General features: G+C 41.1%; 1 protein-coding gene across 1 annotated transcript; it reads left to right on the top strand.

Annotated features, from left to right (window-relative positions):
- Positions 1-4119: 4119 nt before the first annotated feature.
- LOC104400290 (hyaluronidase-1-like) lies at positions 4120-12861 on the top strand. The gene is made up of 3 exons (XM_010017654.1): positions 4120-4992; positions 11266-11355; positions 12433-12861. Exons 1-3 carry the CDS (start codon positions 4120-4122, stop codon positions 12859-12861), a joined length of 1392 nt encoding a protein of 463 aa, XP_010015956.1.
- Positions 12862-13419: the final 558 nt, after the last annotated feature.

Below are 13419 nucleotides of genomic sequence, written 5' to 3'. Positions count from 1 at the left end.
TAGAAAGTTAAATTAACCACGATAATATGTCATTGAATCAGAAAAATGGGAGAATTTGGATTACAGTTGATAATGTCCTTTAAGAAGGAATCGTTAGTGTCTGTGCTCATTAAAAAAACAGGGTTTAAAGCAGTCCCAATTAGTGCCGATGCATGAAACTAAAAAGGCCACAGTCCAAAGATACAGCCATGAAGACTGTAATAAAAGATGTTTTGTTCTTGCTTAGAGGTTCTTTTGTGCATTTGTGAGACAACAGATAATTTCTTTTCTCCTCTTTCACAACTATAGATTTACCTGTTTCTTTGAAGACTCGTTTCACTTGGCTTCAGGTGTTTTTTTGAAGAAAAAAGTAAGCAAATAACATCAGAATTAACTGCAGATTAATGCAACTGGACTGGAGCTCTTTCAAAGGACAATCTTTTTGAATTGTCTCCTCTTTAAGGAGTTGTGTATATGGAAATATCTCCTGTGTGTAATAGAAAGTAGCAGGAAAAGTGAGATGCTTTGCAATGAGATGCTTTAGCCATCTAAAAGATAGGCATGTTACCTAAGCCCTTATCACCTCCTTTTCTAGGTTAATGCAGATAGCTGAGTGACTACTTCCATATAGCATTAAATAGGAATTTATAGTAGCTTTGGGAAGTGTCCAGTATTCACTGGAAGATCCTGAGTGGTCCTTGACCAGACCTCTAACTTCTAAGTAGCTTGAACATGATTAGACAGATTCTTGTCCTTTTTTTTGTGGGATTCGGCTTGCCGGCGCAGACATCTACATGTCTACAGTTGATCAAGGTGCCCAGGCTTCTTCACAACTTCAATGAAGATTTGGTCAATCCAGTCTAAAGACCCTTGAGAATTGTTCAACATGTCCTGAGATAAACATTTTCATTTTGTTACTTGTGGAGTGCGTGGTCCTGAGTAACCAGCTTTAGGTGATACTGCTTGAGCAGATGGTTGGACCAGAGGTCCCCCAGAGGTCCCTGCCAAACTCAACCATTCTGTGATCCTGTGATTTGAAAGCCTTGTCAGGGACAGTGGCAAGAATTAGCCAGAAACTAAAAATATAACTTAACATTATCCTGTACTATTATTTCCTGGCTTATGTCTGTTATGATTTATTATCTGCAATGTTGCAATGTTTAGGGCTGTCAGATCTAGGCAAGACCTGTACTATATTAGTCATTATACCTGACAAAAATTGGTAATTATATGTACATAATAACACGGGGCTGAACAACATCAGCATTCGGATTGTGGGAACAGGCAGCTGGGATCTTTTCCCAGATTTTTTTCTTCCACAGAAATTCACTAAAGGTCTTTTCTCTCTCTCCTGGTGCTCTTCCCATTTCATATGAGCTATTGCTTTTTGAGAAAATCTTTGTTTATATTATGGGCTTGTTCTCAGGCACTGCAAAGCAATCCAGTCCAAATCATGAAAAAGCTCTTGCAGATGTACAAAGTAAGTTTGCTGCATCAAAGAATGAGTGCAAAGTCCTGTGATGCATTCATCAGTTTGTATAAAACAGGAAGGAAAAGACAGTTTGGTGGCTTTTTTGTTGTTGTTGTTTGTTTTTTCCCCAGCCTATGACATTACTTAGAAGATTATGCAAGACTAGACAGGAAAACAGAAAAAGATACCAGTTGCAAGTGTAAGTCTTCCTTCCAGCAGATCAGTAAAGTGAAAACAACCTGGCATCCTTTTCCAAAAGGCATGCTTGTAGGTAGCACCAGCCTGATGGCCTGTAGCAATGGCCTGTTTCACTCAAGGATGTTACCCTTAATAGGTTCTAAATGATTGTGAGCAAGGTTTTAAAACTTGGGTGCTAAATCTGTATTTAGGCAGGCAAAGCAAGCAGCCAGAGAGCAGGTGAGGAAACAAGAAGAACATAAATCCCTAGCTTGCTAATGAGGGCTTGCTCCTGGGGAGTCCTGCCTGGCAGCTTCTTGCAGTCCTGGTCTTCACTTTGCTGTCCCCAACCATTGCTTAATGCAAACTGCCTCCCTCCACCTCTTGGGAAGGTTGTCTTGTACCAGGCCACTGGTCAGGGGTACTCAATACTTTTCTGGGACTGAGGATGGACAAACACAAGGCTGGGGATAGAGGAGAGAAAGGCTGTTCTGTAGGGTACAAAAAGAAAAGTAGAGGCTTAAGGGAAAGGTGGAAGATCAGGAGAGCAGCGGCAGATAGGACAAGAAACATCAAACCCAGAGGATGGAAGAATGGCAAGGAAGGACAAATGACAGGGAGAGAAATCCTGGATTTTACTACACATGAGAGCCAACGAATTTTCAAACAGTGAAGAAATGTTTTTCTTTAATAAGTCTGCTGGCAGATTTGGATAAGGGTACCTGCAGCCTTCCTGTAGATCTGGCATCCCATTACAGATTAAAAGGTAATATCCAAGGAGTATTAAAAAATCTAGTATGTAGAGTGATGTGTTGACTACAGTGGTTTGGAAAGCAGGAAACCTAGGGATCCCAGCTGTAACATAACAGATGGGTAGGTGTAAAGAGCTCTCCTCATCTAGGAATGGAGTTAGGTGATTAACTGGTGTTAACTGAGTGAGAAAATACCAGGGACAAGTGAAGCTAGGCTAATTACGATAAGATCAGATAAGATCGTTTGGGTCTGACTATACAGGCAAGGAAAGAAGTCAATAAAATAGATTTAAAGTAAGGAAATTCCCAGTTTCAGGACATCTCAAATTCACATGGCTAGTGCATGAATTGAACCTGCAATGCAGACAGTGATTGCAGTGGTTTAACATATGACTAAAATAGAGAAACTTGACAGATAGAAGATAACAATTGAGAGGATAAACCATGTCATACTATAGATGTGGTAATATTCGTAAGAGTAAGCAACTTTTGTGATCCCTGGATTCAAGCTGGTTACCAGCTAGACCCCACTGCATAGTGTTTGCTCATCAGCACCAATAACGAGCACTGCATTCCCTAGCAAAGAGACCTGAATGACAGACCCAGGACAGGGCTGAGCTGTGCTTCTTGGGGCAGAAGCAGGAGCAGTATTCTGGAGCAGCTCACCGCAGACAGTGGGTGGACACCTGCCTCATGGGGTGCAAAGTGGGGCTGGGGGTGCCCAGGGTACCAGCAGCCCTGCAGGTCTCACCCCTCCCACAGTAGTGATCATCCCCAAGCCAGTGTGCAGTCAGGGGTAACAGCAGATCCTGAAAGGAATGAGTAATACTAATAGGTCCCTGCTTCTAGAAACTAGGTCCCTTTTGTAAAGATAAAACATGCTTTTTTTGGCTAATTCAGATCTACTTAATTTATTTTCTTTAATAAACTGATATTTAATTTGTTTTCAGTATTATCAGTAGTTTAAGCCATTAAGTCATTAATAGTATCACCCTACTAGCCTGCAGATTGATTATCACTATTGCATTTATTCATTTAGAAAATTAAAATAAAATTCAAGTGTAGGTAACAATAGAGTTTTGTTTTCAGATATGCTGAAAATTGCAGCATTTCTGAGTTCTCTTGATTAATTTTTGTGAGTTAAAAGTGTCTGCCTTTTGTTTAAACTACCTTTCCTATTGTGACCATTAGCATACACAGATATTAAAGAAGGCCTAAGCCCCACTGTGATGATATACTAGGCAAGTCAGACTGACTGTAGCAGATAATTCTTGGAAGCTGAAATGTTAAATGAGCAGCACATTCTCTTTGATACTGTTGTTATTCTTTCATTACCTTTTTTTTTGTAGATGTCAGCAAGCAAGTAAGTGTTAAGGAAAGGTCTGAATCAACTGTTGGAGGTGTCTGCGTGAGAAGGAAAGACATAAAAAAGCTGAGCATCAGAATAGACTTCCAGACAGCCAAGTCTAATAAAAAGTCTTTGAAAGCATTTGAAAACAGCCTTAATTTCTACAAGATCACAGTTTTGCACTTTTCATTGTGCTGGGTATAATGTCAACAAAAGCAAATCAAACCAGAAGACACCCCTTTGCCATCCTATCTGCCTCCATGGTGGCTACTACCCTTCTAACACGCCTTGTTTGATTTTTCTTTTCAAAGACACACCATAAGAGTTTCCCAGAAGAGCCCCATGCCATGGATGCTTGGGTCAGACGTTTAGCAGTGGTGGCGCTGCTCGCTATGGTTGATGCTCAGCTGCCGAAGCCGGCACAGGCCCCTCTGGTTCTGCACAAGCCTTTCATGGTCGTTTGGAACGCGCCAACAGAGCAGTGCAGGCTGCGGTACAAGGTGGACCTGGATCTCAGTATTTTTGACATTGTATCCAACACCAATGAGACTCTGAGTGGATCCAATGTGACAATCTTCTATCACACGCATCTGGGATACTATCCCTATTACTCAGATAATGGAGATCCTGTCAATGGAGGGGTGCCCCAGAATGAAAGTCTTATCAAACACCTTAATAAAGCAAAGTCTGACATTGACTACAGCATACCCATGAAGAAATTCCAGGGACTTGCAGTCATTGACTGGGAAAACTGGAGGCCCCAGTGGGATAGGAACTGGGGCAACAAAAGCATATATAGAAATAAATCTCTTGAGATGGTTAGGAGACGGCACCCTCAGTGGTCAGAGGACAGAATTAGGAAAGTGGCTAAAGAGGAATTTGAAAATGCTGGCAAGAGTTTTATGAACAACACCATCCTTCTGGCTGAGCATATGAGACCAAACGGTTTGTGGGGTTACTATCTTTACCCAGACTGCTACAATTATGATTACAAAGAACACCCTCAAACATACACAGGGAAATGCCCAGCCATTGAGTCTGCCCGCAATGACCTCCTGCTTTGGCTATGGAAGGAAAGCACAGCTCTTTACCCTTCTATATACCTGGATTATATACTGAAGTCAAGTCCAAATGCACTAAAATTTGTTCACTATCGGATCAAGGAGGCAATACGTGTTGCCTCAATTGCTAGAAAAGACTATGTTTTGCCTGTGTTTGTTTACTCCAGACCATTTTATGCCTATACTTTTCATGTTTTAACAGAGGTAAGCAGACAATTTTAGAAACGTAGAGAGTAGAAAAAGTCTCTTAGAAAAAATACTTGCTAAAAAATTTTCTTCTATAAAAGCACTTATTCATTTGCTTTACATACTTAGGGCAGCCCCTTTAAAAGGAAGTCCTGTAGTCACAGTACAATCTCTGCACCTTTGAAGAGTTAATACTGCAGTGCTTTGGTCTACTTATGTAGGATAACATTGTATATTTTTAATGAGGGTAATTTAGAAAGAAAGTACAAAGAAATCATTTCCTTAAGGAAGAAATTCATTCTGATATTTTAATTCTTCAGGACAGCTTGTGAAATGAACTTGACAAATTTTCATGAAGTTTAAAGCTAATTAGTGTAATGGAAAGATAAACTTTCATGAGAAAGGAGCCTCAGGGCTTTTTTGTTTCTTTATCTGAATGTAAATTCATTCAGTATAGAAATAAACCAGTCAAGTAAACTAGTCTGGCCTGGAGTGCCTAACTCCTGTGTGCTAAGCATTGACGTCTCACTTTTCATAGGTGCAACACGTTCAAATATCTTCATGATCCAACATTTAGTGCTGACATCACGGAGCCCTTTTAATAAAGAAACCAAGTTTTTGAGTCATGCAATGTTCCTTCAACCAGTGATCAAGTGCAATAAATATACAGTATTCACAACATCGATGGTAAAAATGCATGCTTACAAACCCCAGACTTTCTGGGTATGTAATTATGATTGTGGGTCTGCCTGTTTATGCACATAATAGAGAGGCACGGATGCTTATTCATTTCTCTAGTAGTTGTCACAAGTTCTAAAAGCATTACTTTGATCTCTACCAATTCCATGAGAGAGGAGGGAATCTGGGGCAGGGAGCTCATGGATACAACCCCTTGACAGCTCAGGGCATCTGGGGGTGCTCCCTCCCTTTGGTTTATGGAGAGCTGTGTGAGAGCTCACTTCTGCTGCTGACAGAGATAAGTTCTTGACTGAAACCAGAACAGCCAAAGGGAGAGAAGAGGCAAGGGAAAAGGCAAGAGTCAGTCCAGCAAGTCCCAGGCTACACATGGCTTCAGCCTGGAGCAGGAGCTGAGGAGGTGCAGTGGAGCCCTAGCAACCTGAGAAGTGTTTCAGGCTGCCCCAGGAAGCAAATGGTGCATAGGAGCAATCGCGAATTCAGTCTGCCTCGTTTTTCAGCAACCAGGGACTCTCTGGAGCTATTTTCTGTGTTATGTGGAAACTACAGGTCCTAACTGACTCAGAAATCATGGGCAAATAGGCAAGGTTGGCTCCTGCTGAGGGCATGGAGCCACTGGGGTCAGTACAGGCAGGATTTCACCTGGAACACCTTCACTGAAGAACTCTGGCTGTGAAATAATTAAGCATTCTTCAACTGCAGGCTGTAATAATACATTTTTATAACATAAATTAGTCCCTTGATCAATATAAAAATACCATGAATGTTACTGAGAGCTATGAAAACTAACATGCTGTTACCAGTTATGCTCAAGTTCAAAATCTGTGCTGGTATAAAGTTACTTTTTTACCTTAAGCTATTTTATGAACAGTGGTAATTTGGAGTGACATTCCTCTTACGTTATACTTTTTAACTCACTAGCCTGTTTTTCAATTGCATGTAGCCATTCACTTTTGGATGCTTTAAAGATCACTTTACAACTCTGCAGCCAATGAAGATCGCTGCATAGCCAGAGAAATATCTCTGGGTTATGCTCTACTACATATTTTCTAGTAAGGACAGAACCCAGCTTTGCAGGCAGCCACGGGGACAGGGTCTGACGTATCTCCAGGCTATGTGTGAACAGCTTGGGGACTGACAGGAACTTGTGGGGTTGCACTTCAGAAAACTCTAAATAGGAATGATAGGAAAATAATGTTCTTGGTTTCCTTCACAGCCCTGAAGCCATCAGGGCATTTTAAATATTGGTTTGTGTGTTCAGATTTTAGACTAGACTGGAGCTTCTCATTTGAAAAATGGAAAAAATAGAAAGAATGGTTGTGCATCAGAGTCACTGAGGGAGAGACACTGGTCTAGCAGACCTTCACAAAGGTGTAAGACTCAGTTCCTATACAGATGCTGTAGCTATGTGTGCTGTACCTTTCACCCTGCCTGCACCTGGAAATCAGGTGAGTTGTGCATAAGATATCTGAGAAATTAATTCTGCTTTTTTTCTTGGAAACAATTTCTAAATTCTGAATTGGGATCCCAATCATTATGAAATACATGGAAGCAGTTTGCCATCTGTAGGGTATTTAGAAACTATCAGCCTTGACAATTCATTAAGTGTGTGGGAAAGGGAAGATAACACAGTAGCATCTGTGCTTCCTGAGTAGATGGCTGAGGTCATTAATAAAGCAGGACGACAAGTAACAAATAATGAATAATGGATAACAGTTCTCTTGTTCACCTACAGATAGCATTCTCCAATGACCAGGTGTGCGTGTGTACAGAGGCCATTCCCTGCAACCATGCCAGGCTTGTGGTACTGTTCCTGAATATAGAAAAAGCATGTCTGTAACTAAGACTGGTCAAAATTTAAAGGAATAATTACAGATTTATTTCTCTTTCCTCAACATGTAACTAGAACTGAATGTCCTGCTTCCTCTCAACCTCCAAAACTGAAATGCCTGAGCTCACCTCCTTTTTTTTTAGTGTCCAGTGCAGTCACTTGGCTGATCAGAATATGGAGAAGCACTGACAGAAACCAAATCTTCTTCCTCCCTGCCAAATCAACTCTCTGCTTGGAGATAGCCCAGCATAATCTTGAGGATCTTTGGTTGTTGCACACTGCCCCCAAAAGCTTGAATGAGAATGAGCATTAGAAAAGAAGAGGCTTTGCTGACTTGTTTATCACTTGGAGAAATACCAGAGTGGCAGCTGACCCATAAAGTTGCCTCCTCAGGACAGTCCTCTGACATGGGTGGAGGAGGGTCTGGTACGAGGAGAGAAATAGGATTCCTCACTTAGACAAATGCCAAAATGCTCGTATTTAAAATGATACCTAACATTTTTTAAACTTGCATGTATTCTTCCATATGAGGTACTTCTTAAGCTCAGACAGAAGAGCTGTGCCAATGAGACCCCACTAATGCCAAGCTGTGGTGTGTGAGAAGCGGTGCTAGGTTCAGTCCCGACATCAGGACTGCTGTGTCTGAGGCTGCTGGTGGAGCTCGTATGCCTCACTCGGGGCTTCATGGAGGTACCTCCCTATCTCTGCTCCCACTCTCTTCCATTATGAGAGGCACATAGCTTTCATTCCCTAAAAATACCCAAATGGGGAGTGAAACTTTCATTTTCTAACTGTGTCTGTGTCAGGGGTGGGTAGTGGTGGTGTCGTCCTCTTTGTGTGACTGCTGGTCAGAGCACCTGCTGTTGGTGTGGGAGCTCTTGGCTCTGTTCTCTTCCCAGACACATTGGGATGAATCCAGCACCCAGTGTTAGACACCAAGAAAGAGTTAAGGAATCACCAGACCAAAAGGAACAAGTGTATGAGAGAATAATAATAAAGGATGGTGTTACCTCCTGTTCATAGATGATTCAGGGAAAAGCCCTTCTGTGATAATGGCTTTTGAGGCACTGAACATGAGTCAGTCATTCAGTAAAAGACATAACTAGGTCTAGAAGTTACAGCCAGAAACCATACTTCTTTCCCTGTGGGCAAGTTACGTAATTATTAAGCTGAATTCATCATAAGCTGTGTTCAGGTTCCCACTTGTTTCTCTTGCCCTCCACTGAACCTGTATTGAATTAGTGTAAAGCTAAATGGCATCAGAAAAAGAAATGGCACCCCTCTGAATGCTGCGTGTAACCTCTCCATGAAAGTAACCCCCGATGGAGGGTTAGCTGGAGATGATGTACCTTTTAAACAAACAGGAAGAAAGAAAAATTCAGCCCATGTCTTCCTAATTCCCTTTCCTCCTGGTGAGGACTCTTAGCACTCTACCTTTGTTTTAAAGGATACAAAAAGTGGAAACGTAAGGTGGAAGAAGAGTGTTCATACAAAGGCACATACAATTTTTTTTTTTTCAATGAGCGTCTGTGCTCACCAGCATCCACACCTGTGTAGGTGCTATAGGAATCCTTTAAGCTTCTCTAGGGAAACACACATTCCAATCATATGACAGATTTTGGCTTTAACCTGAGAAAAGTGCTGAGTTTCTCAGCATTGGCAAGGTGGTGATTCTAGGTGTGGGGGAAAAGTGGAAGTGTGGGTGCCTTGAGAGCTTCAGTTGTGAAATTACCAGTGCCACTGGACTTCACACCCCCAGAGGACTAGGGAGGTCTTTAAAGGTCATGCTCTTAGTTTTGATTATTTTATATCCATATGAATTAGACATGAAGTGCTGAAATCTCTTTGTGGATCTGAGTCTAAATTATTTCTAAAAGTAACAAAAGAAAGAGGTGGAACATGAGGGAATAAAAACTGGATTTGCTGATTCCTGGTCAAGCACCCTAACTCCTAAAGCATATTACTTACAAAATCTTTATTTTGGGGCTTGCTCAGGTCTTAGTGCATCCATCAGTACTAAATATCTATTGATTATTTATTTTGCCTGTCTGAAAAGGTTTCATTACGAACCATGTTAGTGCTAAATCATTTAACCACCATGTGGCTAATGCAGAATCACAGATGAGCCTTTGTATCTGGGTAATCTTCATAAAATGCTTTCAGATGAGGAAAGCCTGAGAATCCTCATTACCAAAAGGTCAGGCTGTATTTCTTGTTTTCTTAACATTTAATGTTTCGATCCTTAATTCACTTTTTTTTAATTGATAAATTCATTCCCATAGGAAAAACCCTTCACCATTTCCCACATAAAAGTAACACCTGCAGCCCACACTGCCATCCTTTTATAAAACTAACATCAGACTGTATACTTTTAAGAGTAATGACATTCACTAAAAATCAGCTTGGATGATCAGCAGCAACATGAATTTCAGGCAAGGTCAATTACATTTTATATCACTCTGAGCCCTACACTAAGAGCCAGTAAACAAGCTCTACTTATTCAGACTTCTGCAGGTCTTGCTGCACTGGTTTGTCCAACCTTTAGTCAAGGGTCAAGGCCTTCTTTTGTATCTCTCAGCTCATAACTACTTCAGGAATTGGAACTCCTTAACTATGTACTGGTAAATCAACAGGCCCACTGACATAGCGAAATACATTATTTAGTAGTAATTAACAATAATAACATGGTTCTTCCACTCTATCATTTTGCATTTCTGAGCTGCCACCACCATACTGTGATAATTTGTCTGGTCTTTTGGATTGTATTCTAAAAACAGGTGAAAAGACTGTATCAAAGACATCACTATCTTTTTAAAGGAATTTGCTGTTTCTTCATCAAATACTGAAATATCTGTCATTACAAACACTGATCAGAAAGTACTTTCCAATCAGTACTTGTAGATAGAAATGGTTTTGGATGTAATTGATCATGCTTTGAAAGTTGAGAGTGAAGGAAGATCCTTCCTCCCTATTTTCTAAGATTTAATTGCATTTCTCTAGACACAATAGTCACGGTCTCATGGAAAGTCTTTAAGACATTTGCAAGGTATGTTGCTATTCTGTTGTCAAGTCACCAGTGACTCCTGTTCTACACACAGTCTGTGTCTGGTAAAGCTGTGTTACTGCTATCACTACAACTTCATGGCTTATTGGTGCAGCTCTAAAAGTGGATACAGTTAAGTCAGTATGCAAACATGTCCTTCTCCCCACCCCACACCCCATTTGGCACTGTGTGGCACTGGGAGAGGCTTGGTTTTCAAAGATACACTTCCTGGAATAATGGCATTCATGCTGGTAGGAAGAGCAGCTCTGTAACTGTATTGGCATGGCTAAAGCAGCACAAGTTAGACCCCTGCCTAAAGCCTATCAACTGCAACTAGATGCTGTAAGGGTAAGATGATGTGTGATCATACTTGTCATCATTTGCCAAAAATGGTGCCTATGTAGGTATGGCAATCAGTCAAAGATTGGTAAATAAAATAGATCTTCCAACTCTTACTCCACCAGCTTTGTCGGAGGACACCTTGTGAACGAACTATAATGATTTCATTATTTAGTAGTCACATTCATGAATGCAACATATGCAAACCTGTGGAGATACACAGAAGAGCTTGCTAAACTAAATAGTGATTTTATTACAAAGAAGATACTACAAGCAACAATGTGTCCTCGGGGTGGGGACTGATACCCATATCCTAGTGCTCTTTTAGTTTTATTTCTATGTCTTTGGTTTTCTGATGTCTGGTTTTGGCCTCCTTTTTCAGAGGGATCTGGTCAACACCATTGGTGAAAGTGCAGCTTTGGGAGCAGCCGGAGTTGTTCTCTGGGGCAGTATGCAATATGCCAGCTCAAAGGTATGTGTCAGTTTATTAGTATTTAGGAATCACTCAATACCTCTTCTCTGCCACCACACACTCCATAGCACCTACCTGTCTTTATCGAAGTCATCAGCCAGCAAATGAGGATCATGGCTTAGTACTATCTTCAGGTCTTATTAGTCCTATGCTTTTGTCAGGCTGAGAAATCTTGTTGCTTCAGACCGCATTGCTTTGGGCGGGTCATTTGTAGCATCATGGAATAATGAGCTCAGGTTAGAAGAACGACATGTTTTGAAAGAGTAACATAAAAATACAAGCACAGTTTGTTTTACCTTGTTCTGTAAGGCCTAGCTCCTCCTGCCAGGTTCTTCAAGCTTTCATAAATAATCCTTCTTGAAGTGATGGAGGCGGCAGGAGGCTGCACTGAGGTTCTGCAGGAGGCTGCACTGAGGTTCGGCAGGAGGCTGCACTGAGGTTCCACAGGAGGCATGTCAGGCGAGCCCCTGCTCCTAAACCTGGGCTGAGTTTTTGTTTAGGACCAAAAAAAAGCTCTGCTTTTTGTGCAGTCTGCTCTATTCATCCTGAAGTCTCTGACAAAGCACTGCTGACTTGGGCAGAGGAAGAGGGAAATCTGAACTGGGACTTTCTAGCTGCAATTGCAGCAACTTCTGTACTAGTTTCTGAAAATGCTGTGGCTCCTTGTATACTGAAGGACTTGGAGATACCAGGGCCAAAGTGGTCGTTCAATATGTGCTTTAAAACCTACTGGTCCCAGGCATTGCTCCTTGTCAGCAATTACCAGAAGTCTCTACTTAAGGAACTAGTTAGTCTAAGATTAGCATATAAACTCTCTGTTTACTAGACTCCTCCCTAGTCTGATAGTGGATGTTTCTACGAAGTATCCAAACAAACAAGGTAGTAAAGGTTGACACTTTGTTAATCTTACCCATGGAAGCAAGTTCATTTAAACTCCAGTACATAAATCCAATAAGATTTATCTCAACAGGTTACTTCAGCCAAGAACCGTTTTGTACTAGCATCTTCTTAGATATAATAAATTTGGACATAATGCTAGCTACTGAGAACTGTGTCATGGTCTTTTATTATCTACAGGAGAGCTGTTCAACTGTGAAACAGTACATTGATGGACCCTTAGGACATTATGTTATTAATGTGACCTCAGCAGCCAAACTCTGCAGCAAAGTCCTTTGCAAGAAGAATGGAAGATGTATCCGCAAAAACAGTGCATCTTCTGCTTACCTCCATTTGTCACCCACTAATTTTAAGATCCAAGTGCGTCACTCAGAGACAGGCCCCAAGTTCCAGGTGACTGGTGAACCCAGCTTAGAAAGTATTGAAGCCATGAGGCAGAGATTCATGTGTCAGTGTTACCAGGGCTGGACAGGAATATTTTGTGAATTGCCTGACCAAAGGCTAATGGAGCACTGGGTTCACTTTGTGTTCAGTAGATCAAGAAAACAAAAGCCTTATGTCTTCCTCCTAGCAGCCATGCAGCTTATTCTGCTCTGTACCACACACTAGTCTTGTGAGGCAGTGCAAGGAAGTAAGAAATGGTGCCACTAAGAGTTCTATTCCTTAGCAAGGTTTTATTGCATGGGGAAAAGGCATTGCTGATTAGTTTATTTCTGTTTTCTCCATCTGCAATTCCTGAAATTGCTTCAGACATTAAGCATTTTGAAAGCAGACCCCTCTTTTTAACTAGCTCCTTTACTTTTAACTCATGTTTTGCTCACATGTCCAACAGATAAAGCTTCTGCTGTGACAGTAGAAGCTTTACCTGAGTAAAAAAGTTAAATAAACTTGTGCTGAGAAGCTACAGGAGAGCTTTGCCATTGCCCTTTTGCTTTGTTGTGTGTAACGGCAGTGGGTGACAGCAAAAGTAAAGGTAAAAAACTTCATTATTTTGGTGTGGGAGAGAAAGAATTAAAGTTGCAAAAAACTGACAGTTATGAAGAATTATTCCTTTAAACTTAAGCTAGAGTGTTCTACCTTTTCAAATATTTTTTTGATTGTATATATTCTGCTTTAGCTCCTTTATTCAGTTCAGAGTTTGCTAAACTGCAAAGGGAACATACACAT

The sequence above is a fragment of the Nestor notabilis genome, unplaced genomic scaffold, assembly GCF_000696875.1.
Source record: "Nestor notabilis isolate BGI_N333 unplaced genomic scaffold, ASM69687v1 scaffold8767, whole genome shotgun sequence".
Lineage (NCBI taxonomy): Eukaryota > Metazoa > Chordata > Aves > Psittaciformes > Psittacidae > Nestor > Nestor notabilis.
Note: the sequence above shows the minus strand (reverse complement) of the source record. Positions and strands in the feature narration are given on the sequence as shown.

What these genes read in the sequence shown, in the direction of transcription:
- LOC104400290 (XM_010017654.1), top strand. Translation starts at nt 4,120, where the DNA reads ATGGTTGATGCTCAGCTGCCGAAGCCGGCACAGGCCCCTCTGGTTCTG. An exon ending in CTTTTCATGTTTTAACAGAG is followed by an intron (nt 4,993 to 11,265) that starts GTAAGCAGACAA and finishes CTCCTTTTTCAG; the next exon opens with AGGGATCTGGTCAACACCAT. An exon ending in TGCAATATGCCAGCTCAAAG is followed by an intron (nt 11,356 to 12,432) that starts GTATGTGTCAGT and finishes TATTATCTACAG; the next exon opens with GAGAGCTGTTCAACTGTGAA.